Raw genomic sequence first — 24,087 nt, 5'->3', positions numbered from 1 at the left:
ACACTAAGGCATCAAAGTTTTAGATCCCTAATTTTAAGAAACTTTTTCAGCTGAATATACTCCTAAATTTAGGCACCTACCTAAAGTACTGAACATTTATGAAAATTGACCTCTAAATAGGTAGTACTGTCTGTAGATTTATAGAGGTTTGGTTTGCTGTTGGTAGGGTTTTACTATAGCGGCTTCTCTCTCCTAGAATTTCCCATTCATTCCTGTGGCATAGTGGTGTGCATGAAAAAAATGTTTTATTTAGTGTTGGATTTCATTTATTTTGTTTGGGTTTTTTTATTCCATTTTTTAAAATATTTCATTTTTGTTTTAAAGCATGTTTAAATGATTTAGTGCATACTAAAATGTTTAGTGTGCACTAAATCATTTTGGTATTTATTAAATAATTTTAGTGCAAACTTAGTGGAATCAACATGCCCTACACCCAACAAAGAAGCCCCATCCCCCTACAATATACCATCCCCAGTCCTACCCCTGCATTGCCCCCCTCCACTTACCCTCATGTTCCCTCCACCCACCCACCCCCACCCCACCCCCAAGGACGTAATGGAGCAGCAGTGATCCTCTCTCACTGCTGCCCCATCGGCACCATAATTAAAATGTCATCAGGTCTATCAGTAGGATTGGATCTGTGGGCACATGAGGATACTTGGGTAGGGGGTCCTGAGGGTGGGGACCCTTTACGGGTGAGATTTTGGTATTTTGTAGGAGAGCCAAATTATCAGATGGGATGGGGCATATTACTGTATCATTGGAGTGAAGGATGGCCAAGTATGGCTTTTCATTTTAAAAGTGTGGTGCCAGGGCTCGTGTAGAAATAGCAGGAAAAACATTTTGTGGTGGTGGTTGTTTCTGATTGGAAATGACATAAAATAAAACAAGAAATGTCTTTGCATTTTCCCAGCACACTCCTACTATGACCAGGGCTGTGTAAGTGTCTGGTGAATAACGTGTGGGCAAGCATTTTTGCCTTCTTGTTGTTAATTCAAGCTGTCATAAGGTAGGATCCCACTTTTATTTTTCCATCAAATTCCAGACATTGGTGACATAAAGTGAATGACTCTGCATTTCTGGGAAAAGAGAATAAAGGTCATGCATATTGTAATGAATCTAGATCCAACAAAACAAAACAAGGGGCTCTCTGTGACTTTCCTGGTATATAGAGATCCTAAAGCAATGGTTTTTTCTTGTATAGGAGCCTACTATTTTCATTAGCCAAAATAGGCAAATGACTTCCTGTTTTAAATTTGTCTAAATGCTGAATTTGGGTGAGTCAAAGCCAAAGTTCATGCATATAAGAAAGTAACTTTTGACAGCAAGATATTCCTATGTGACCCATACTGTGATGTTCCATTTCATGACTACAGGCAGTACTTAAGTTGTGGGTAAGATCTTATTGATAAAATATAATTTCCTGCCCTACAGGTGGCTGTTTAGCAGGGTACCAGCCAGAGGCTGACAGGTCATGTAACCCACCATGTCATCAGCCACACTCTTACTGTACTGAGGTATGTACCACTGTAAGTGAATGTAAAGAGAAATCATTAAGTAACAGTTCATCTACATTTTTTAAATATTAATAAACAAATGAAATAAAGTCAGAAGCTATCCTGGAAGACAGATTGCAATGAACAGGAAGAACAGATTTTCTTTCTCTGTTGAAATTTCACTTTATAGGGACATTTTCCACTCGTCTGGTAAGATCTTACACATTTCCTGAACTGGGGGAAGGGGGGATGTTCAAAGCTGCTTACCAAGATAAATATTGATGTGCCTGCACGAATTGACTCCTTTGAAAATTGCCCTGCTCAGAGTGCCTACAAGTATGCCACAGTGTGTACTAGTAGCCAAGTTATAAAGATGCATTCCTGGGTAGTCTGTTTTGGTCAAGAAAGTAAAAGAATGTGCATGCATGGGATTTTCAGAAATATGCATGTTATTTTACCCCTCCTTGGCCGCCCGCCCACTCAGAGCACATGGGCACTTTTCACACACACACTTTATGCCGGCTCATTTTCCAAGAGAATTACCCAGATAGTTTCTCTGTGATAATGAGCTACAAAGTTGGCATGGAAAAGAGCCAGCCTACTTTGCATCTATGCAAGCCATTTGAAAATTTTCCCACGGTTGTTTTATCTTCCGCTACCTGTGTTTTGCATTAAATGTCAAAAACAAAAGAGCTGGGAGGGGAGGTGAATTGCTTGGAAAGAATATGCTAATCAAATAGTTTGCGCTACCCTCCCCCCATCTATTCATCTAGACAATTTTCTGTCCCAATTGACCTTATTTGAAACATTCCAAGAGTGTGCTGGCATTTGCTGCCATCCCGATTTCCAACCCTTGTTTGCTTGGTCTCCTTCAGATTGGAACCTGTGGCTGTGAAGAAGGTTACACTGAAGTCACCTCATCAGATGGCACACTCGATCAGTGCACGCTCATTCCAGTTGTTGTGATCCCTACAACAGATGACAAAAAGGGAGATGTGAAAACAAGTCGAGCTGTTAACCCTACCCAACCATCCAATAATCCTTCTGGTAGAGGTGGAAGAACATGGTTTCTGCAGCCATTTGGACAAGGTGAGTTCACAGAGCAGCTATCCCTGATGTTTCATACTGCTGAAGCACTGAATATTTATATTTATCTGAATCGAATCTAAAAGATCTAAGTTAATATGTATTTAAGTATTCTTGAAATCGACTACAAGTATACATAGGTAACCTAACAATTCTTCCTATACTTGCTACAAATAAACTTCAGTTAGTGGTGTCTGCTCCTGTAACAATGGAAAATGTTTCTTAAAAAGAGAATAACATAAATTCTCCATTGATCCCAAACTTTCAGTGTTTGCCCACAGGGTTGTGCTATGCAAATAGTTGCTTTTCCCACAACCCCCGCTGGTACCCATCGAACCAAGAAAGATATTGCCTCTGCCGATGGTGGGCACCTCCACTTTCTAAGGGCCTCTGAGGTAGAGAATCATGGAGTGGATTTGGTCCTGAGTGGGGCAAAATGTAAGCCACAAGAGTAAGGAGGGGGCTATAGTTATTTATTGTAACTGTTTTTCTTACCTTCTACATCAGGCATGTCCAACACTGGTCTTTGAGGGCCGCAAACTGGTCTGATTTTCAGAATATCCCTAATCAATATGCATGAGATATATCTGCATGCAATTGAAAGAGTGTGCATGCAAATGCATCTCATGCATATTCATTAGGGTTATACTGGAAACCTGATTGATATGTGGCTCTCAAGGACTGAAGTTTGAAACGCTTGTTCTGTATCTTCTCTTGAGCTGTGGATTTAGAGAGGGATCTAGACGAGGTCTGAAGAGGCTAAAAGAGCATTTATAGACCCTGGAGAAGGGCCATAGATAGGACTGCCAGTCCCTTTTTGCCATAGAAATCTCTGCTACCTTTGTTTTAGATTCTTTCCTCTCATTCTTTTATTGTGGGGGAAGTGACAAAGGGTGAAGGGTTTTGAGACTATTGAAAATGTTTTTGCTAATTCCTTACAGCCTTATGCACAACGCCTTCCTTATTATTGTCTGCTATCACAGGAGGCAAACCTCAAACAAACAGCATTTAAATAAGCTGAACTGAAAGAAGATATTGCTTTGCATGCTGTTAAATCACAAACAACTGCTGGAAGAGAGAATATCAGTTCTTTTTAATAGGTACAGCAGTGTACTGTGCCAGTTATTTAATCTGTCTGGCGCTGGTGCTTAGCAGGTGCTAATGTAGCTGCAGATTTTCCATTCACAAAAATCAATATATGGTGGGAGAGAAGAGGAAAGGAAGAGCGTGTGACATCACAATTTGGCTCTCATTAAATGGCTGGCAGCATTATCCCCACACACACGCCCAATTACACATAAGCATATTCTGTCAAAAATAACAGCAACCTACACTGTGCTATGTAATTATAAATACGATTAATTGTATGCTCCTCTTTGATACTAGACGAGAGATATATCTGTTTGAGAGTGGTTCTATATGCAGTACATTTTAGGTATTCCATAACCATTTGGGGGATAATTTTAAAAGTGATTTACATGGGTAAAGAGTGATTTACATGCATAAATTAGCTACCTGCGACTTGTTCTCCTTCAGTGCTGCTATACATACACACTTTGTACACATATGTATTTTTAGCCATACATAGAGGAGGTGTTCCCAGGGATGTGGCAAGCTCAGGGAAGGAAAATAATGTGCTTAAACTTCATTTTACAATCTGCATGTGTTGTTTTCCATGAAAACAAATACTCTTAGAAAAAGCAAGTGCTTTGCACCCACAGCAAGTTTCAAAGTGAAAATATTTTATGTAATTGCACTCTGAGAATTGATGCAAGGTCCGCAGGCAAAAACTCCCCGTGGGCTTTGTTCCAAAGTTGGACAGTTTGAACATTGCCTCCGTATTGATCATTGCCTTCTGATCATTCACTGAACACGTCTTTTAAGTTTTGGACCCTCAGTAAGCACGCATCCGTGATCACATCATTAGCATATACCTAGGCCAGTGTTCAATTCTGTAACATTGCGAGCAACATATGCGGCAGCTAAGAGCATAACTTATACCAGTTTTCATGGTGATCTTATAATCTTAAGTTTGCTTTGAAAATTGTGCCTAAGTACATGCACAAACTCACCCGCACAAAGTTACACCTGCACATAGGGCTGGTAATTTTCAAACTGGCGGGCGGGTGCACTTTGGTGCATGTGTGTCGGAGTACATGCAGATATGTGTCCATTTTATCACTTGCACGCGTATATGCGTGCAAGTTATAAAATAGCCTGACCACATACACGTTTGCTCAATTTTTTCTACCCCATAAGTTGGGGAATTTTAAAATGGGTGCGCATCTACGCCATTGCCAGTTTCACCAGTTCATTCACCAGTTCATCCAGTTAACAGTTAGACCCTCCAACCTCCCCCACTCCCCCCACAGTTACCCCAAATCCTTTAAACCCCTGAGAAATGGTATTTTCTTTTTCTTTTTAAATTTACACGTCCTCCATAGCAGAAGTAAATTTAAGCGGCAGGGGATTTGAGCGTGCACCCAGGCGCATAAGTATTTATGCTCTCACCTCTTGCCCATTTTCCGCCCAGTCCTTGCCCCTACCCCACCCCTATTTGAAAACGTTTGAGATGTGCACACAGCAGGAGATATGTGCGCATCTGTTTGGCTTTTAAAATGAGGTGGGCGCGCAGGAGCCCAACTTGTGCGCACATCCCCTAATTGATGTGCATGTCGGGCTTTTAAAATCTCCCTCAATATGTGCATAAATTCAAACTCCACTCCAACTCCACCCTCCAAATACCTTTTTTCTTGTGCATGTAATAGTATGTGTAAAATCAGACTGCCTGCATACTTTTATGTGCACAGTCATCCGGCAATTGAATAACATGCCACGTGCATGCATAAGCCCATATTTAATGTGAACAAATGGCGATGAAAAATTCACCCTCAAATAGAAGATATGTATTAACAGAGGGGTTCTCTGCTATTGCCACAAATGGGTTCCAGGTAAGCAAGCTATGCAAATTAGCCTTGTTCTTGGGCCATACATACCCACGTATATCTGATGAATATTCATTGTGGATATCCCGAAAACTAGACCCGGCTGCAGCCCTTGATGAGAACCTCTGCATCAGTTTACTTATTCAAAGTTTTGATACATCACCTTTCCCTTTATCAAAGTGGTTTCCAAATTAATTTACAAAAGTAGAACAATAAATTATCAAGCAGGGAATGTCTCTTGTGTGTTGTTGTTGTTTGTACAGTGCTGAATACATTGATTAGTGCTATAGAAATGTTAAGTAGTATTAGTAGAAGCAGTGGCATACTGCAGAGGAGGGGGTGGTGGGGTGCAGTCCACCCGAGGTGCCAGCCAGGAAGGGGGGTTTCCATCGAGAGGTTAGGGTCGTTGTCCGTGAGCGGAGCCCATCCCGCTCGCACTTGAAGAAGAGGAGGCGATTGCACTCATGGAAGAAGAAGAGGGAGGCTGCCGGGCCGTAAGTGATGGAAGACAGTGAAGAGAGCAGCTGGATAGCTACAGGCAGCTGAAGAGGAAGAGGGCCAGAATGACCACATGTGAACCTATGTGATGGAGAAGGAAGGAGTGTGTGAATGTATGTATGTATGTGAGTTAGAGATTGGAAGCCTGTGTGTGTGTGTGTGTGTGTGTTTGTATGGGAGTGAGGGTGTGTGTTTGTGTGTGAGAGAGGAAGCCTGTGTGAAGGGGTGTGTATGTGTGAGGGAGAGACAAATGGAGAGAGCCTGTGTGCAGGGGTATGTGAGAGGTTTTGCAAGAGAGAGAGAGAACCTGTTTGAGGGAGAGGGGAGGGGAACTGGAGATCACTGGTGGTTGGACGAAGAAGTGAACCTTAGGTGGTACCAAAGGAAGAATCCACCCTTGGTGCCAAATACTTCAGGTATGCCACTGAGTAGTAGCAGTAATAGTAGTAGTAGACTAGCAGTGAATCTACTGAGTGCTCTTATTAACTTCTTGGGTTATGGATTTAGCCTTAATCTTAGAGGCACTATTGATCCATAGATAACATCACACCAATTATTGATAGATCACTTGAAGCTGTACAGCTCCTGTGATCGACAGTGGTATCTTTAGATAAAAGTATTTGGGGAGGTAACAAGGGGGCAAGCTACGTATGGAGGCAGGCAAACCAAGTGATATTTCCATATATCACCCCCACCCCCATAGAATGGCCCTCTGTCTTTAAATTGACTCTAAAAGACACAATGAGACAGTCCCAAGGTATTATTGTGCTGTTTTTAGAAACCCAGCCAGTTGTTACCTCTCAATAAAACTACCATTAAAATGATTTGATAGCCTCATTCAATTAATTCTTCTATGTGGATTATGGGAGTGAAGTTTGAAGTCTATACAGGAAGAGATAGAATCACAATATAAATCCAGCATCTCCAGTTCTGCAGCACACTCTGCATCCACAGAATTTCCCCCAACAACTCATCATACAAAAAATATTCAAATTCTGTTGTTATTTCAGTAACAACAATACAAGCACCGTCCACTGACAGGCATTTTGTGAAGGAACACAAAACTCTGCAAAAAAGAAATAATCTAAACAGCAAACCTATCATACCACAACAGCTCTAACGCCCAGGACTAAAACATCAACAACTGTGCCTTTGAAAAAGTAGCATTTTAGATATTGCACTGGGTCCTAGAACACCAATACACCTCATATTTGAGAAACAAAACAAACTGAATTGCTACAGCTCCCTTCAAAGGAAATTCACACTAGTAGAATTCCTCATCTTGGTCATACAAACAGAATATGCACAGACCCTCACGTAATATAGAATAAAGGGCCACAAATTTAAATCAGAAACATGCAGACAATAAATTGAAATGGAAATCCCAAGAAGCCATACTGTTTGTGAGGACAGTGCAGTACTTGAGAAAGAAAAACAAAAATAAATTTTGTCCTGCATGTTGCAAAATACTAAAATCAAAAAGATGCACATTTCTCAAAGCTGATATAGTCTTATCTCTAAAAAAATATTATTTTCAATTTCTGTTTGTTGCCTGAACAATTTTCTTCTGATAATTGGCTTGGTCCGTGTCTCTTTTCCATTTTCTTTGTATTTGTCTTCTCCTAAGTTATTTTCTTATCCAGGATTTCCTATCCATTTTTCATTTCTTCTCTCCTCTTATCTTTTTCCCTTCCTTCTCTACATCTGTATCTGACATTGAGATATTCCATTCACCCTTTTCTCCATTTCTCTCTTCTGTACCTCTCAATCCATTCATAACCTGATTTTACCTCTCGTTTTTTGCTTCTCCCACCCTCTAATTTTTTGGCTCCATATTTTCACTTCTCACCTACCTACCAACTTTCCATTTCCCATTCTCACTCCATCTCCAGTCCTCCCATTCTCCCTGTTTCTCCTAGCCCGGTCTCCTATTACTACCTGTGTCTTTCATCCACTCTCTAGGCCCCCATTTCCACTCTTTTTATTCCCTGCCTCCCCAGCCCTCATTTTTATTCCTCTGACTTTCATTTCCTAACTAGCCCCGTCTTCCTTACTGACATTCATCCTCTCTTGGAATCCAGTCTGTTTTTCTTTCTCTTACTTCCCTATCTTTCACCTCCTCTCTATCTCCTTACACCTTCTCACTTCCTGTTTCCTCTTACAACCCTCCCTCTCTGCTACTAAAGATTTTACCTCAGATATAATACATTGTTATAGGTACCTTGCTAGCAGGGCCGGCGTGCCCCAATAGGCCAACAAGGCAGTTGCCTAGGGTATCAGCCATTAGGGAGCAGCAAAGAGCAGCCATGTGGGCCCGCAAGCAGAGCCTATCCCACTCACGGTCGAGAGGAGTAAAGACTCGGTGGGCCACAAGCGGCACCTCTGTTTGTGTGTGTGTGTGTGTGTGTGTGTGTGTGTGTGTTTGAGAGGGATTGTGAGTATACAAGAGAGCAATGATGTTAGTGAGAGAAAGGGAGGGAGCTTGTGTATGGGTGCATGTGTGAATGAGATAAGAGCCCTGAGTGTATGTAAGAGAGGGGGCCTGTTTGAGTGAATGAGGTCGGGGTTGGAGCCAGGGCCTGAACTGGGAGGAGGGCACAAGGCAGAAGTTTGGCCTAGGGCACCTAATACCCTTGCACCAGCCTCGCTTGCTAGATACTTTTGAAAACTGCCCCCATTATATTTTACTGCTTATAATACAAAAAAAGAAACAACCCATTTGCTGTGAAAAAGAAAGGTACAGAAATGAGCTTAAAGGAAATAGCCCTGAAAGATAATAGTTAATGTTATCATAATGAACTCTGAATTTCTCTTTGTTTTTGATTCTACAGGGAATAGGTCAGAGCACATCTGTTCCCCTAACTGTATTTTAACAGTTCAGTTGGTTTATGATGTTAGAATGTACATTTGTATTAACTTCATTAAAATTCATCTATCTACAGTGTTGTTCTATTAACAAATCACTTCCAGTGGCAGCCACAGCCTCACTTAGACTGCGCTCTGGAACTGAAATGCCTGATCCATAATAATGTACATCAAAAGAAGGGCAAGACAAAAAGACTGCCATAAATTGCAACTAATAGGATTGATAATTCATGACAATTAACTCATGGATATGAAAGGGAGGGCTTAATTTTCTAATAATGCCAAAGTAGGATTTAACACTACCTGCATTTATTTTCATGGATAAGAATGTCAATATTAATTTACATTAAAAACATTTCCATGCAGCCATGACTAATTTAATAAGCTAATGACTAACATTCATTCTTTTTAGATGGGAGGCTGAAGACTTGGGTTTATGGTGTAGCTGCAGGCGCCTTTGTTTTGCTCATCTTTATTGTCTCTATGATCTATCTAGCCTGGTGAGTTATTCTGATAATTCATAGCCAAATTGATGGTCTTTTGAAGGAACAGAAGACTTGATTATAGGGCAGCCTTATTAAATATATGCAATGTATTGGCACAATTCAACACCAAGTGTCAAAACTGAGACCCCAGAAGAGGATGATGGAAGACACCAGTACATGTCTGAGTGAGATATAGAACCTAATGATAGAAAAATGTGAAGTTTTATGAAGTGTGTCAGCATTTGGTTCCATATACATAACAACCAGAATAATCCAAGAGCCATTTTAGGATAGCATAAAAATGTAAGATTGTGTTTAGGCTCAGAACACTGTCAGATTCATCCGGTGCACTGACTGAAATATAGGAAGCATGCTCACCTTTATAGTTTATTGGCCTAGCATCTCTTTTGGCCTGGAGGGAACTGCAGCTGCTTTTCACTGATTTCTATGGGTGATAAGTGAAATGTTCACAGCAGAACCGTTGTACATGAAGATGCACTGCTTGCAAGCAACAGCGACATCCAGTGGCAAAGGGGACTAATGCCAAATGTATAGATATTAGACATCATTTTCACAACAGATAAATACATTCCCAAATCAGTAATCCCTGATTTATTTCCCAAGTGTGCACACATTTCATAATCAAATAGGATCCACCGTGACTTTGCAGTACCACATGCATAACCAAAGGAATAATCTGTTTGTTGGAGGCTTAAGCCTCGGCTTTATTTAAATTTGAGAGCCCACTGTAAATAGAGAGCACCACAGTATTCAAGTGCATGGCAATTGATGTCCTGTAGAATTCCAAGGCCCTTATTCTCTTGATAGGTCTGTTTTGTAGCATTTGTCAGAAGATTGTAAATGTTTTAAAGCTGTAATTCGCTTAGTATGGTTTGGCACTGCAATCATCAGAATGTAACAGATTTGAAATAAAGAAATACATGCCTGGGGAGGAAAATGTTCAAAAGCCATTTATTCAGATAAGTAGGCCGCCTGAAAATTGCCCAGCCTACACATGGATAAAAGTACAGCACGGGGATCACCAAAGCGTGTACTTATACCTGGGGGGAAAGTAGGTAGGATCAGGGGCAGAGTTAGGTTGGAGGAGGCAACAAGACACATAGCTTTGCATTTTTAAAACATGCCGGCGTTGTTTTTCAGGGAAAAGGTATCTGCAGAAAAAGGAATTTTCAAAGGGAAAGTGTGTGTGTACTTTCTCTTTAAGCATTACTGCACAGTTCATGGGGAAGAGTATCTGCAGACTTTTCTGGGCACTTTTGAAAATTGCCCCAATAAGAATCGAGAGGATTTGGGGGAATTCTATTACTGTCCCCCCCTTAGATAGAGAACAGATTTTCACCCTATAACATGCTTATTGGATACTGATGATGAGGAATGTTTTAATGAGATCCCATTATAGTGAAAATGAATTGGAAAGAGAGGAGCTAAAAAAAAAGCCACAGTTAATAGAATGAAATGATAAATTCTCCAGTCCTACTAACAATATTGAAAAAGAAATCATGGGGTCCAATTTCAGCCACTGTGTGGCTCAGCTAGTTAGTCAGATAAACATACCCTGCTGTCTTAAAGTTAGCTGTTATGTCTAACCAGTTAACTTTAGGATAGTCCTACTGCCCAACCAGAGTTAGCTGCATATAACTTATGGGGCTAACTCTGATCCTCCCAGAAACGCCTCCCGCCCACCCTGCAATGCCCCCAACTTAAGCGGCTAAATTCTAACTATAGAACTCATTGGGGTAGATTTTCAAACCAGCACGCGGGCACACATGTACGTACATGTGCGCGTGCTATCCTGCTACTAGTGCACCTTTCACTGCCTTCCCCTGTTACAAGTTTTAAAACTTACTTCAGCCCTGGGGCTAAAGTAAGTTGCGCGAGCCGGCCAACTGCCGACGCACGATCCCCAGTACAGCGGCAAATGGCCGCTGTGTTGGAAGCCTCTGGCCCCGCCCGTGCCCCGCCCACACCCCGCCCCTTTAGTAAAGCCCCGGAACTTAGATGCATCCCGGAGCTTTACGCGCGTTGCCGGGCCTTTTGAAAATAGGCCCGGCGCACGTAACCTTTTGAAAATCCAGCCCATTATGTGGCTAGAATTTAGCTGCATATGGCAATGAATATTGTCGGGTAGCCATTTAGAGGATAAAATATTTTATTTGAAAAATATTATATGTAAATTCTTCTAAGTTATTAAAAAACACTTGGGAAAATAAATGCTTAATCTATTAACTATAAAGGAACATAGAGGAGAAAAAGATTAGATTTGTAAAACTACTTTTCAACAAAGCAGAACAGCAAAAATATACAAACGTGCACTCCACAGATCAGGAGGTACAGGATATGCCAAAACACGTCCTGTCCACTCAACCCAGAAAAAAATATTAGTTCAATAATTACTCTTGTATGTAGAAAAACAATACAATTAGATATGGGACAATAAAGAGAAGCATGATGGAACTGCAGCACAGTGAGCTTTGCATACTGAATTCATTGTATTCACTTCCTGCTTCTGCGGTTTTAACAAGGGAAGTAGTACTCATCCAGGAGTGGGCCACCTGCTCCTCCATGCCTCCCTAATGGATGGAAGCCTTTTAGCTTAATTATAGAACAGAAATCTCACACATTTGTTTCGAGCTCCTGAAGGTTTCCATAGTTTAGAGGATTAATTTCACAGTTTATGTTAAATCAAAGCGCAGACGAATTTGCTGCATTTTTCTCCTCGACGGATAGTTTACTGCTGTAAGCATTGCTGAGAATGGGGTACAGTTTCTTTCATTTGAAACCTTTTTCTGGACCTGGAAGACTTGGGGGGGGGGGGAGATTTTTAAACAACCCGAATAGGTGAAAGTCTGTGGGTACTTTTCACCTGCAGACTTTAACCAGCATTTTCAAAGCCAATTTATGTACATAAATTTGTGAGTGTGACCAGAACCAGTGTCAACATACACACGCAAAGTTACAGTGGCTCACGGGCAGCTGTAACATTATTCGTGTACATCTACACACATGGGGTCGATTTTCTAAACTTAACGCGCACGCGTCCATGTGCATGTTATAAAATGCCGGGTCAGCGCGCACAAGGAGGGGTCTATGTTTGCAATTACGTGCAGCGACGCATCCGGGCCTTCCCCAGTTCCCTCCCAGTCCATTCCAATTAAGGAGCGGACTGGGAGGGAACTTCCCTAACCCCTAGCCTAACCTCCCTTCCCCTTCCCCTGCCCTCCCCCTATCCCTATCCTAACTAGCCCTAATTTTTCTATTTTGCCTTTTGCTGCTTCCAAGGAGCAGGAGCAAGTTGCGTGCGCCAGCATCCTGCCGGCGCGCAACTCCCCCGGTACAGCAGCGAATTGCCGCTGTGCTGGGCGCCTCTAGCCCCACCCTTCCCCGCCCCGGACCGCCAAACCCTGCCCCCGGACCTCCCCGCCCCCGGACCATGCCTTTTTCAAGCCCCGGGACTTACACCCGTCCCGGGGTTTACGCGCGTGGCCGGGCCATTTGAAAATTGGCCCGACGTGCGTAAGGCCCGGCCACGCGCGTAAACCCCGGGATTTACGCGCGCCAGGGTTTTAAAATCTACCCCATACTTTCTAAAGTTTACACTTTATTAAAATTTATGGATCGCCAAATGTTCGAAACCGTAGGCAATTTACAATTTAAAAAAAAAAACATAATTCTTTAGACATACCATACACTACAAATAAAATAGAAAACATATTCACTTAATAACTGCTCTTCATACCAGCTAGGATTAGCAACCAAATCACAAAAATCAAATGTGCGTAAATGACATCCCTGCCACAGCTCTCACCCCAGAGTGCTTCTTTGTAATGCGTGTGAAATCGTTTTGTTTTTTTTGCGTACTTTTATGCACACAAACCTCTCCCCCCCCCCCCAAGGTAATTTTTGAAGAGACATTTATGCCCATAAAACTGGGGTTTATGTCTGTAAATCCTTTCGAAATGTACCCCCAGAATGACTGAAACTTTTTGTTAATGTTGATTTTTTTTTTTTTTTATATTGCAGTAAAAAGCCAAAGAAGCCTCCAAGAAGGCAGAACAATCGACTGAAACCACTAACCTTGGCTTACGATGGAGATGCAGATATGTAAAACCGAAAATCTATGTTGCAACAATTGGATTCCATTTTATTTCTTTAAAAACTTCGTATTCTCAAACTGCAAGGTGTCTAAAAGAACAATGGCTTTTGACATCTTGAAATATTGCCAATAAAATAAAAAGAACAAACTTCACAGTGCTATTGAGCCACTCAAGGCATTTCTACCCATTGTTGACCATCATCACCGAACATTTTAGCAGTTTTTCTTTAACATAAACTACAACAGGTGTTTTTTATATGGTCTTTCTGAAACTTGCAAATTGCAAATTTGTCCATATCTCTGAAAACTTGATTTACCAGAAATGTACCTGTGAACAGGCCTCATGCCAGATTTATCCAATGACAGTATTAACCCAGTATAACCAATTAGCATGAAGAGTTAATACCAAGTTCTCTACAACTCTTTGTATTCATTCGGAACCTATATACTCAGTTCAATCATATGTAATCTGTCAGAATTATAAACCGTACTTCTTTAAAAGCATTTAGTACTTAGTTGAAGATGTCAGCTCTTAATCAAGATTAGCCTTCTGAGCAGCACCTGAATTGCTAATGATAGCTTTTGTTCACCTGCCTTTTGATGTCAACATTTTAATTTTCAGGGCTTCGGTTCTCATTTCACTCCAAAAGTATCTATGCCACGTATTGTATACTAGCAAGTATGCTCAGATTCCGTATTTTAAAGTGATTACAGTACACTGGAAAATCAGTATCTATTTGTAAATGTTATAGTATTGTTTCTACATTCTTGAACTCTCCAACTGTTGCCTGCATCTTTTTGGTACATGTGAGGCAACTTTTTGCACTATATTAGTGCCGCATGATATGCACTTAACTAGTATTGCCATAGAAACTGCCTCTTTTCATAAAGGGTGATGTGTCTTGTGCTAGAAGTGTCATGTAGACAATTACAAGTAAGTTCTTAAATTCTAGGCTGAGTGGAATTCCTTTGGGACTGACAGAACAAAATCAGCTGATATATGTAAATATAGAATATGGTTTCTGTAGTCTATACTGCGGCAGTATATAAGTGTCTAGTCTGTTACCCTATTAACTTATAAAATGTAGCTCTCTAGGTGGTTTCTAATTGTATATTAAAGGGGTTTATGACTAGACTTTTTTGATATTTATCTTTGATATAAAATTGTAAGTAGTTGCCCCTCATCTTGTGTGGAACACTATACCTACTCATCAGAGGAAATATTCTCATCATCCATCCAGCTGAAGGAAAATGAGGTCATGTATCATTTTCCATATTCTGGGAAGAGGTATCATAAGTGTGCTAAATGTCTCAGCTTTTAAGTGGCTGGAGCAGTACCAAGGTTTAATTAATGAAGTTAGCCAATTGCAATCTAGTTAATGAGCCAGGTTATCAAAGAGCTTCCACTACCAGTCATGAGATAGTCAGCCAATAATATAATGTTATACTCCTCCTTTCAGTATCTAATTCATTTTGGATCATTTTCTTGCATTGGTTTACACTGAAAGAGGGTACAAGATATCCCTACCATTGCTAACCAATAACAAATAGAAATTGAATTTACAATAAGAATAATCATAAATGATTGTATTGCTGTCCTTGGGCTACAACAGCTCTGAAATATCCTCAGTCATAGAATACCATTGTCTTTGCAGCATCTTAGCATTCCTCTAAATGTGATATTCTTTAGTAGGCAGCCTCTAAGAAAATAATCTTTTCGTGCAGTATTGGGTTCTACTTCTCAGGTTTTTTCTTAATAAGCAAAACCAATCTTGTATAACGTTAAGATTCTCCTGTCCATTTTGTAGTTTGGTACATCCACTATTTTTCTTGGTTTTTTTAAAGCACTTTCCTAAATTTCTGTTAAATTAACAGTAGACTTTGAAGAGCCTACAACAGCAGTAGAACTATTTATCACTGAGATGTTCAGTTTTGCAACCATGTCTGAAATGATAGTTTTAATGCGACAGGGAAACATTCATTGTGAAGTGGATATTTTTTCCAGTGATGTTTTCAGAAGAATAATGCAAATCAAGATTGTTGAACTCAGGATCATCAAAAATCAAGTATCCTACACCTCTTCATTTTTTCAGAAACATCTAAAAAAAAAAAGAGAGAGAGACAATTTAAGTTGGATGATATCAATTCAATCCATTGTATTCACTTCAAATGTCTAAAATATATTTTGCCCAAATTCATATAAAATACAGTGGCAGAATTCACCTAGTAGCATAGGTATTTCTTTACTATAGCTGTTAAAATGAAAGTGAACACAGGTACTTATGCAAGCTCTTTAGAGCACCTGCAACCATCCTCACAATGCTGTTATGGCCTTAACTGTCAACTTTCAGCAGAGGTAGCCTCTCATCACTTACTTTTTTTTTTTTCATATGTAGAAGACGCATCTCGTAATTTCCTCTCTGTAAACCTCCAGAGAAGTGAAGTTGGTTAAGGCAGAAAACTATATAAACACACTTCAAATTCTTCTAAAGTTTTACGACACCAATAAATAACAACCTCCACGGTATGAGAAATGAGTGCAATGCAAGTGCTGAACTCAGCTGACTTGCTTCATTGGTCCCCAGTTCCAATTGTTTAATGTCTCTGATTTTTATTAAATGACTCAACTGTGTTCTGCAGGGTGTTTTTCTTAACTTAGCACAATCAAACTCATCCTGTTAAGCAAGGATCTATAAATAGGGAGAGTGTGTTGGTCAAAATTATTCCTGCAAACATGGATTCTGTTAAGTAACAAAGAACAAGTCTGCTTTGTGACCTTTAAGCAAGCACCACTTTGAAACAAAAACTAAATTTCAGAAAAATAATGTGAGGGTTTCAGAAAAGGCAAGGGTTAAAAAGAGGCAATACTAATATGTACAGAGCAGTGTACAAAGATATTAAGTATTCAGGTACAATAAGTCCCTGCCCAAAAGAGGTTATAGTCCAAGTAGATACCTAAGGCAATGGAAGATAAAGTGACCTGCCCAACATCACAATGCATATTAGGAGGGAGATGCAGGATTCAGACCCTGGCTTCCCTAGTTTTCAACCCATTGCTCTGAGTGCTAGGCCACCCTTCCTCCAAGTAGCTATGGGATGGAAAGTTTCCTGTGATCCAAAACCTCTACTTGATTAAGCGAAGCATTAAATAGCATCGTTGTGGGTGTTGGTGATAGTATAACTTGTATTTTTCTATTTTATTTCTATTCCCATTTCTGCTTTTACCTGTGTTTTCTAGTCCCCATTTATTTATCAACTATATAAATTCCCTAATAACTACCAAAATATGGCAAAAAGCCATTTGATAATGCCACAATAATGAAACATCACTATGTAAAATCAATGTAAAATATACTGATAATAAAACGTGTGTGTTTTCTTATCATTTCTGTTAATTGTGCTCACAAAAAGGTAAGAGTTTATTTGCCTAACTTTATTTATTTGAATATTTATTTTGGAGAATAAGGAGGCAGCATTTTACTGTTATTTGTTAATGTTATGTACATGTTTACTTATTTTTGTTAATATTATTTTGTAAATTATTTCATGTATTTTATTTGAACTTTGTATATTTCTTTCTCTTTTATCTGCATAAAATGTTTCCTCTTGCAATTATGTGTATATTACCCGGAAACATCATTCACTTAATGCAGATGAGCCAATGTTCCCTCTAAGGTGCATGCATGCACAGCCAAGCAGAACCTGACCCAGGTAGCAGGAGAACCAGGAGCTCATGCCACTGTTGCTGCCACTCCAAGCTGGCCCAGCGAGAAGGTTCAAAACTTGCAAGCAGGCATTTCCTGTAGACTGATCTTGCCATGCATGAGGTCAGCATGCATGGCGGATCAGCCAGCAGGTTCTGAACCCACTCACAGGAGTGGTACAGTCATCGATTGCAGCACGGCGGGGCCTTGCTTTGCAGCAGTTCCCCCCTTTTCAAATAGCTGATTGGGACTATGGGCCTAAAAATAATGTTGGAACAGGCTAGGCTCCTACCCTGGATGGCTCCCTCTGCTTCCTTCTCCCCTGATGCCCTGAGTCTGAAATGTAAAGGGGTAGTACACCAAATAAATAAATAAATTGAGACAGTAGCAGATACAGAGGTTGGGAGGAGAAAGCAGGTGCAGCAGAGAGTTGGAAGGAGGGAATTGGATGCTGGGGGAGGAGTGGAAGAAGCAGGGAGCACATACTGGGGAAAGAAGAAGAGGGAGGAGAAAAGAGGCAGGGAGCCAGAGGCAGGGAGCCAGAGGCAAGGAAGTGAGGGAAGCAGCAGGGCACCAGAGGCAGGGGAAGGAAGAACATAAGACAGATCATGCTCCATGGAGCCCAACATCTAGTCTACGACATAGGCCAGTCCAGGTTTACCTGACACCTGGAAGAACCCAGCAGATCCTAATCGTAAAACTCATTCCCTATTGCTCACTCTCAGAAGTTTTAAGTAGAGATGCCCAGGTCTATCTGGCTGATACATTTTTACAGGCCTTCATTCCAAAAACTTATCCAGACTTTGGTTTAACTCAGCTATGCCACTAGCCTTGAGCACATATTCCAAGAAAAATTCCACAGCCCAAGTCTTCACTAACTGGAAAAAAAGGCAATATAATCAATAGAGTTTATTAAACTAAACTAAAATTAAAGTAAAGGAGGAGGGAGAGAGAGCAAAAAAGAGAGAGGCAGAGGATGGAGCAGGAGCAGTAGGAGTGAAGAAAGAAGGAAGGGAGAGTAAAAAAGAGAACCTAGAGGATTGAGCAGAAGGGAAAAAAGGAGGGAAGGAAAGAGAGAAAAAGGAGGATAATCCAGAGAATGGAGCAGGAACCAGGGTGGAAGAAGTGAGTGAGGCAGAAAGGAGAGCCTAGCGGTAGGAGCAGGAGCCACAAGAGGGCAGGTGAAAAGAGTTCCCAGAGGATGGATCAGAAGGAGGGAGAGAGGATGGAGGAGATACCAGAGGATGGAGCAGGGGGGGAGGCAGGAAGGAGAGCCTAGAGGGTGGAGCAGGAGCCACAGGAGAGAGGGAGAGAGTAGATCCTAGAGGGTGGAGCAGAAGGAGAGCCCAGAAGATGGATGTCTGGATTTGTATAAGACTGGTTATAGACATCAAGACCCAGAGATCTGAACTCTGCAAAGCCTAAGTATGGCTTACTTCTGATTCTAAAATTATTTTAACTTCACACTAGCTTTAAAATAAAAACTATGTAAAAAATATAAATAGATAGTTATATTAACAATTTATGGCCTAGTGTGCAGGAAAGAGTTCAACAATGAGAGTTTAAGCCTGGGAGAGAGTCTGATATAATTCCTTTGAAGGACCTCAAAATTAGTTTTTCAGTCCCATGGCAGTAATACATTTTCTGGTGGATTACCAACTTCAGCAGTCACTCCTTTTCCCTTTCAAAAGGTCTTTGTATAAAAATGTGGGGGGTATTTTGTGCAGTTCCGGTCACTCTCTCTTTAAAAAGATATAGCAGAACAAAGCAATTTACAATTACAAGATAAAACATTAAAATATATCAATTAAAAAAAAACAACTCCTGCCCCAACCTTCCTCCTTCTCTCCTGTAGACTGACGGGAGTCCAGCCTCAGACTCTGTGGTCCCTCATTCCTACTTCCCTTCTGAACTTTCCCTGTGCTTAGATCCTCCTCTGGCCCCAGGAATAAGGCAGAGTGTGGCAGACCTGGGAGCAGCTGCCACTTCTGGACAGAGAGCCTGGGATTACTTCCCCATTCTGCCAAAGGTGAGCCTACCAGAACCCCTTCTGATCCCAGCGATTGGAACTCAGCCCCCAGCCCTGAGCTTCCAGGACACAGGATGGTGTGGGGGGTGGGGGATGAAGAAGGGAGGAAATGGGGGTTGGTAGATAATGCAGCCTTTGTGCCTGTGCCCGCTTCCGCTTGGCTCCAGATACGCATCGCGAGTGGCAGAAAAGGTGCCAAATGGCACTGCTCATGGGCAGAGTAAAGCTCTACTCCCACTCTTGGTTACCGACTCTGAGCTGCCTCCCCCAGCCTGATGTCATCAACGAGGGCCTGCCTGAAATGCCTCCTATATTGTACCAATTTGCACAATATTGAGCTGGCCTTAGATGTTGTCAGGCTGGGGGAAGTAGTTCAGAGTGTCTGCAGAAATCAATTGTATTAGTAACTGATGCCTGCAGTGGAGCACATGGGCATGCAGAAAGGAAGGAATTGCTGGAGGTGACAGTGTCTCGAGTTGGTGGTGTGCAGCACACCCATTTTTAAAGCTGGTGGTGTCTATGCACCACTGTGCTCTATGTATGCTAAACTTTCAGGTTTATTCTCTATTTCTTTCCAAATAATTCCTAACATTCTATTTGCTTTTTTGACTGATATTGCACACTGACCAGACCATTAATAAATTTGTTAAACACACTGGTCCCAATACAGAGCCCTTGAATACTCTCTTTTCTGCCTCTTCCCACTGAGAAAACTGAGCATACAATCCTATTTTACCAGTTCACAATCGGATATGGCCTCCTATTTCATAGCTTTTTATTTTACTAAGCAGTCTTTCATGAGGGATTTTATCAAATACCTGCTGAAAAATCCAGATATTCCATATTGAATGGCTCACTCTTATCCACCTGCTTATTTATAACTTATAAGAATTGTAATAGATTAGTAATATCTGACGTTCCTTTGCTAAATCCATGCTGGCTTTTCCCCATTAAGCCGTGTCTATCTATCTGAGAAAAAAGTAGAAAGGTGGATGCTGGGGATGAGAGAAAAGGAGACAGGGGAGCAGATGCTGGGGATGCAGGAGAAAATGGTAGAAGGGTGGATGCTGGGGATAGAGAAGGAGGCAGGGGAGCAGATGCTGGGGATGTGGGAGAAGATCGTAGAAGGGTGGATGCTGGGGATGAGAGAGAAGGAGGCAGGTGAGCAGATGCTGGGGATGTGGGAGAAGATGGTAGAAGGGTGGATGCTGAGTGGGGACAGAGAAAGAAGGAGGCAGGGGAGCAGATGCTGGGGATGTGGGAGAAGATGGTAGAAGGGTGGATGCTGAGTGGGGACAGAGAGAGAAGGAGGCAGGGGAGCAGATGCTGGGGATGTGGGAGAAGATCGTAGAAGGGTGGATGCTGGGGATGAGAGAAGGAGGCAGGGGAGCAGATGCTGGGGATGTGGGAGAAGATGGTAGAAGGGTGGATGCTGAGTGGGGACAGAGAGAGAAGGAGGCAGGGGAGCAGATGCTGGGGATGCAGGGAAGATGGTAGAAGGGTGGATGCTGGGGATAGAGAAGGAGGCAGGGGAGAAGATGCTGGGGATGCAGGAAAAGATGGTAGAAGGGTGGATGCTGGGGATGAGAGAGAAGGAGGCAGGGGAGCAGATGCTGGGGATGTGGGAGAAGATGGTAGAAGGGTGGATGCTGGGGATAGAGAAGGAAGGCAAAGACTGGGGATGGAGGAAACAGCAGCCTGAAGGGAGATGTAGGAGGGAGAGGAACATTGATTGTTGCTAGTGGCAAGGGGTAAGAATGGAAAAGTAACCATTGTTTTATTGATTGATTGATTGATTTGAAAATGATTTTTTCCTGCTTTATCCATTATTCAAGGTGGGGAACAATAAAACTCACATAACTAAAAGACATAATATAAACATACTAGGCAATAATGAAACCTGCAGGAAATACCCCCAGGATGAGCAGCCCAGAGACAGGGAGGCAAAGGTTAAATTAGACACAGGTGGCAAATGCCTGTGTGAAAAGGAACACTTTCAGCTGTTTGTTTTTTATTTTATTTTATTTGCACAGAGGATAATGCACACAGACCAAATGAGTGCATTGCAGTGAAGGAATTTCAAGTGGATTATGGTTTACTGATCTTCATGTATGTACAGATGTAATGTGAAGCTACAAAATGGCAGAGACCCACGGCAAAGTACTGCTTGTATATTAGGGATGTCACCTTATATTGAGCTTGCCATTGTATGGGAAGCCCGTGGAGTGACTGAAGAAGGGGTGTGATATGTTCGCTCACACCAACATTAGCCTTTCAGCCAACGCATTCCGTGCCAGCTGAAGTGCTCTGAAGGTGGCTCCAGAGATCATATGGATGAGAAGTGGGGATGGAGGAACAGGGGAAGGGGGTGGAAGGGAAGGGAGACAGAAAGGGTAGGGGAGAGGAAAAGAGAGTATCTGGGTAGGTGAAAACTAAAAGAAGTGAGAAAGGTGGAGAGGAGTCAGAAGAGGCGGTTATGAAAATGGAAGAGAGAGACGCTTTGAAGCGAATGAAGGAGAGCAACAGAGCTTGGGTTCCTTCCTAGTGGTGGGGCGGTAGAAGCAGTAAGTGGTGGCAGTACCCCCTTTGTACCTCTGTCCACTGCTCACTTGCTAAAATTATATGCCCAACAATAAGGTACTCACCCTGGAAGAAATTAGAGGGAACATTGTCAATGGCATGTGAACAGGGTTTCCCCACTTTCATATGGATTTGTTTGTGCATAAATGGCACACTGTCAGCATTAAACATAATCCCTAAATCAGTTTCATTGAAATCATTCTGTCTCAGTTTTGAACTTTTGTGCTCTTATTGTGGAGGCTCACTGATGAAATCTTTGTTGAAAACAATAACGCAAAGTTCTTACGTTGTAATAAAATTCAACAAAGAAGTTCCAGTGATAACTTTTTATTGGACTTAGTAGCAATGAGACTGGCTCTCAAGATCTATGCTCCCTTCATCAGCTCCAGGCAAAAGAAAAAAAACCCTCCAAAAGCTACTCCCAAATGTATTAAGAGAGTCCAATAAAATAGCATCACCAACAACTTATTTGTTGATCTCTACTCCTACCTTTCCAGCAAGTGTATTAAAATGATAACCACGCTGCTTTATTTTACTAAAGGAACAATCAAGCTCTGACTTCTCTCAAGATTGTCACTTTCTCAAGGTGACTCCTTTTTCAGTGTTGTGCATGCTCAGCAAAGGTGTTTTAGAGTTTACAATGCCTTGAGTTTTGGAGGGAATTTTTTTATGCTTTTCTCAGAATTAACAAGTTTTGCTAAAATAAATGCCAACAAATGTGTTAAAACATTACTTGTCACAAATTCCAATAATAAAAGTATTTTCAGGATCCTGTGTCAGGTGTCTTACCTTTAACTTTATATGTAAAGACAATGATTTCACTTTACTAAGTAAAAGATACAGACAGGAAATCAAATTTCAGGCGATGTGTTTTTTTGCTGGCCTATCACAATACCTTGGTGGCTGGCTTTCAGGAGCTACACTTCTCTCAGCTGGACTGGGCAACATGGGCTGAGGAAGATGATGTCTGAACTTCAGGACTTTTGCTTATTAGCTGCTTTATATGGCTACATGTGGTACCTGCCACCTTATATATTTATTTCGGCATTTAGGTAATGTTCAAATTGCATGCAGGTACAGTAAGAGCTTGCAACCTAAGAGGAAATCTTAGACAACAGGAGACAAAGAGACTTGCAACAGGTCACAAGGAGTAGCCATGGCAGGACCCTGGACCTAAGGCCATTAGAGTACCCACTAAGCCAATCCTAAGGTATCACCTGCAACTTGTTTTGCTGCCATTTATTTTTTAAATATTGGAATTTGTTAGCATGGCAGCCATATTACTTTATTAAAGGCTGACTACAATAAAGCACAATAATGCCAGTTTTGCGCCACATACCCCACCAAAGTGCAATAGAATTCCACTTCCTCAGCCTGCTCAAAACAAAACCAACTGGATCTCTTTTCTTTCAGATGAACTCTCCTCTAGCATGAAAACAGCCCGTTGCTCACCCATCCCTCCTGAACAGCACTCCTGCAGCCTGTTCCCGTTTGCATCCTCTCTGCTCATACGGGAATAAAGTTCATAAAATATAATTGTTTTAGTCAGGCCTACAATTGCGCTTTGGCAGTGTCATTATGTCACAAGTGACAGCACAAATGTTTTTGATGACATCATTTCACAATAGCATGAAGCACAGGGTACATTTCTTTTCTGCGTTAGACAAACGCCAGAGAATTGCCAGTCCTTGATGCCTTTTTCCTTCACTGCTTTGCCTCAGTGCCGACCCCTCCCATGATTGTTCCAATGTGAGTGTTTCATCCCCTGTACATCTTTCACTTTATGCCAGCTTCTCTCTCCTCTTTCCCTTCCTTCTCAATTTCCTTTTCTCCAGCTATGATTCTCCCTCCATTCCTTCTGCTCTCTTTTCATGCAGTCAGTGTACCTACCTGTCTCCCCTTGCCTTTGCCTTCTTGACATGCCTTCTCTCCCCTTACCCCTTAAATTCTTCTCAAACTTCTTTCCCAAAAGCATTTTGGAATCTTCTCTTTTTCAAGAGAGAAATCTACCTGCATTTCACACCAATTATGGACTAATACCTTAGAAAATAACGTGCAAGTTCAATTATTGGTGAATGATCAGCATAAACAACGCTATTGTCCTTACTAGCTAAATATATCGATAAAGTACCTGGGTTTCCTCAATTCTGCAAGAATCTGCACCTTGCAGCAGAACATGATGTCCCCATGAAATATCAGAAAGGCAGAAGCCCTGCCGCTGATTGCTCTTGCTGCCTCTAGTGAAATATATTTGCTGGTGACCAGTCTCAAGCCTCACACTTCTA

At 41.5% G+C, this 24,087-nt stretch overlaps 1 protein-coding gene across 3 annotated transcripts in view; it reads left to right on the top strand.

Moving 5' to 3' along the window:
• THSD7A (thrombospondin type 1 domain containing 7A) overlaps positions 1 to 20,310 on the top strand; it is an 862,000-nt gene extending 841,690 nt beyond the window's left edge. For 2 of the 3 annotated variants that reach the window (XM_029588974.1, XM_029588973.1), the window contains 4 exons: positions 1,435 to 1,517; positions 2,372 to 2,585; positions 9,303 to 9,390; positions 13,417 to 20,310. In XM_029588974.1, the coding sequence (XP_029444834.1) occupies positions 1,435 to 1,517; positions 2,372 to 2,585; positions 9,303 to 9,390; positions 13,417 to 13,501 (470 nt within the window). In that variant the 3' untranslated portion in view covers positions 13,502 to 20,310. The remainder of the gene's footprint in view (positions 1 to 1,434; positions 1,518 to 2,371; positions 2,586 to 9,302; positions 9,391 to 13,416) is intronic. The other variant, XM_029588975.1, reaches the window with a different exon arrangement.
• The last annotated feature ends 3,777 nt before the right edge of the window (positions 20,311 to 24,087 follow it).

The sequence above is a fragment of the Rhinatrema bivittatum genome, chromosome 2, assembly GCF_901001135.1.
Source record: "Rhinatrema bivittatum chromosome 2, aRhiBiv1.1, whole genome shotgun sequence".
Lineage (NCBI taxonomy): Eukaryota > Metazoa > Chordata > Amphibia > Gymnophiona > Rhinatrematidae > Rhinatrema > Rhinatrema bivittatum.
The sequence above is the reverse complement of the archived record's forward strand: the minus strand, read 5'-3'. Positions and strand labels throughout refer to the sequence as shown.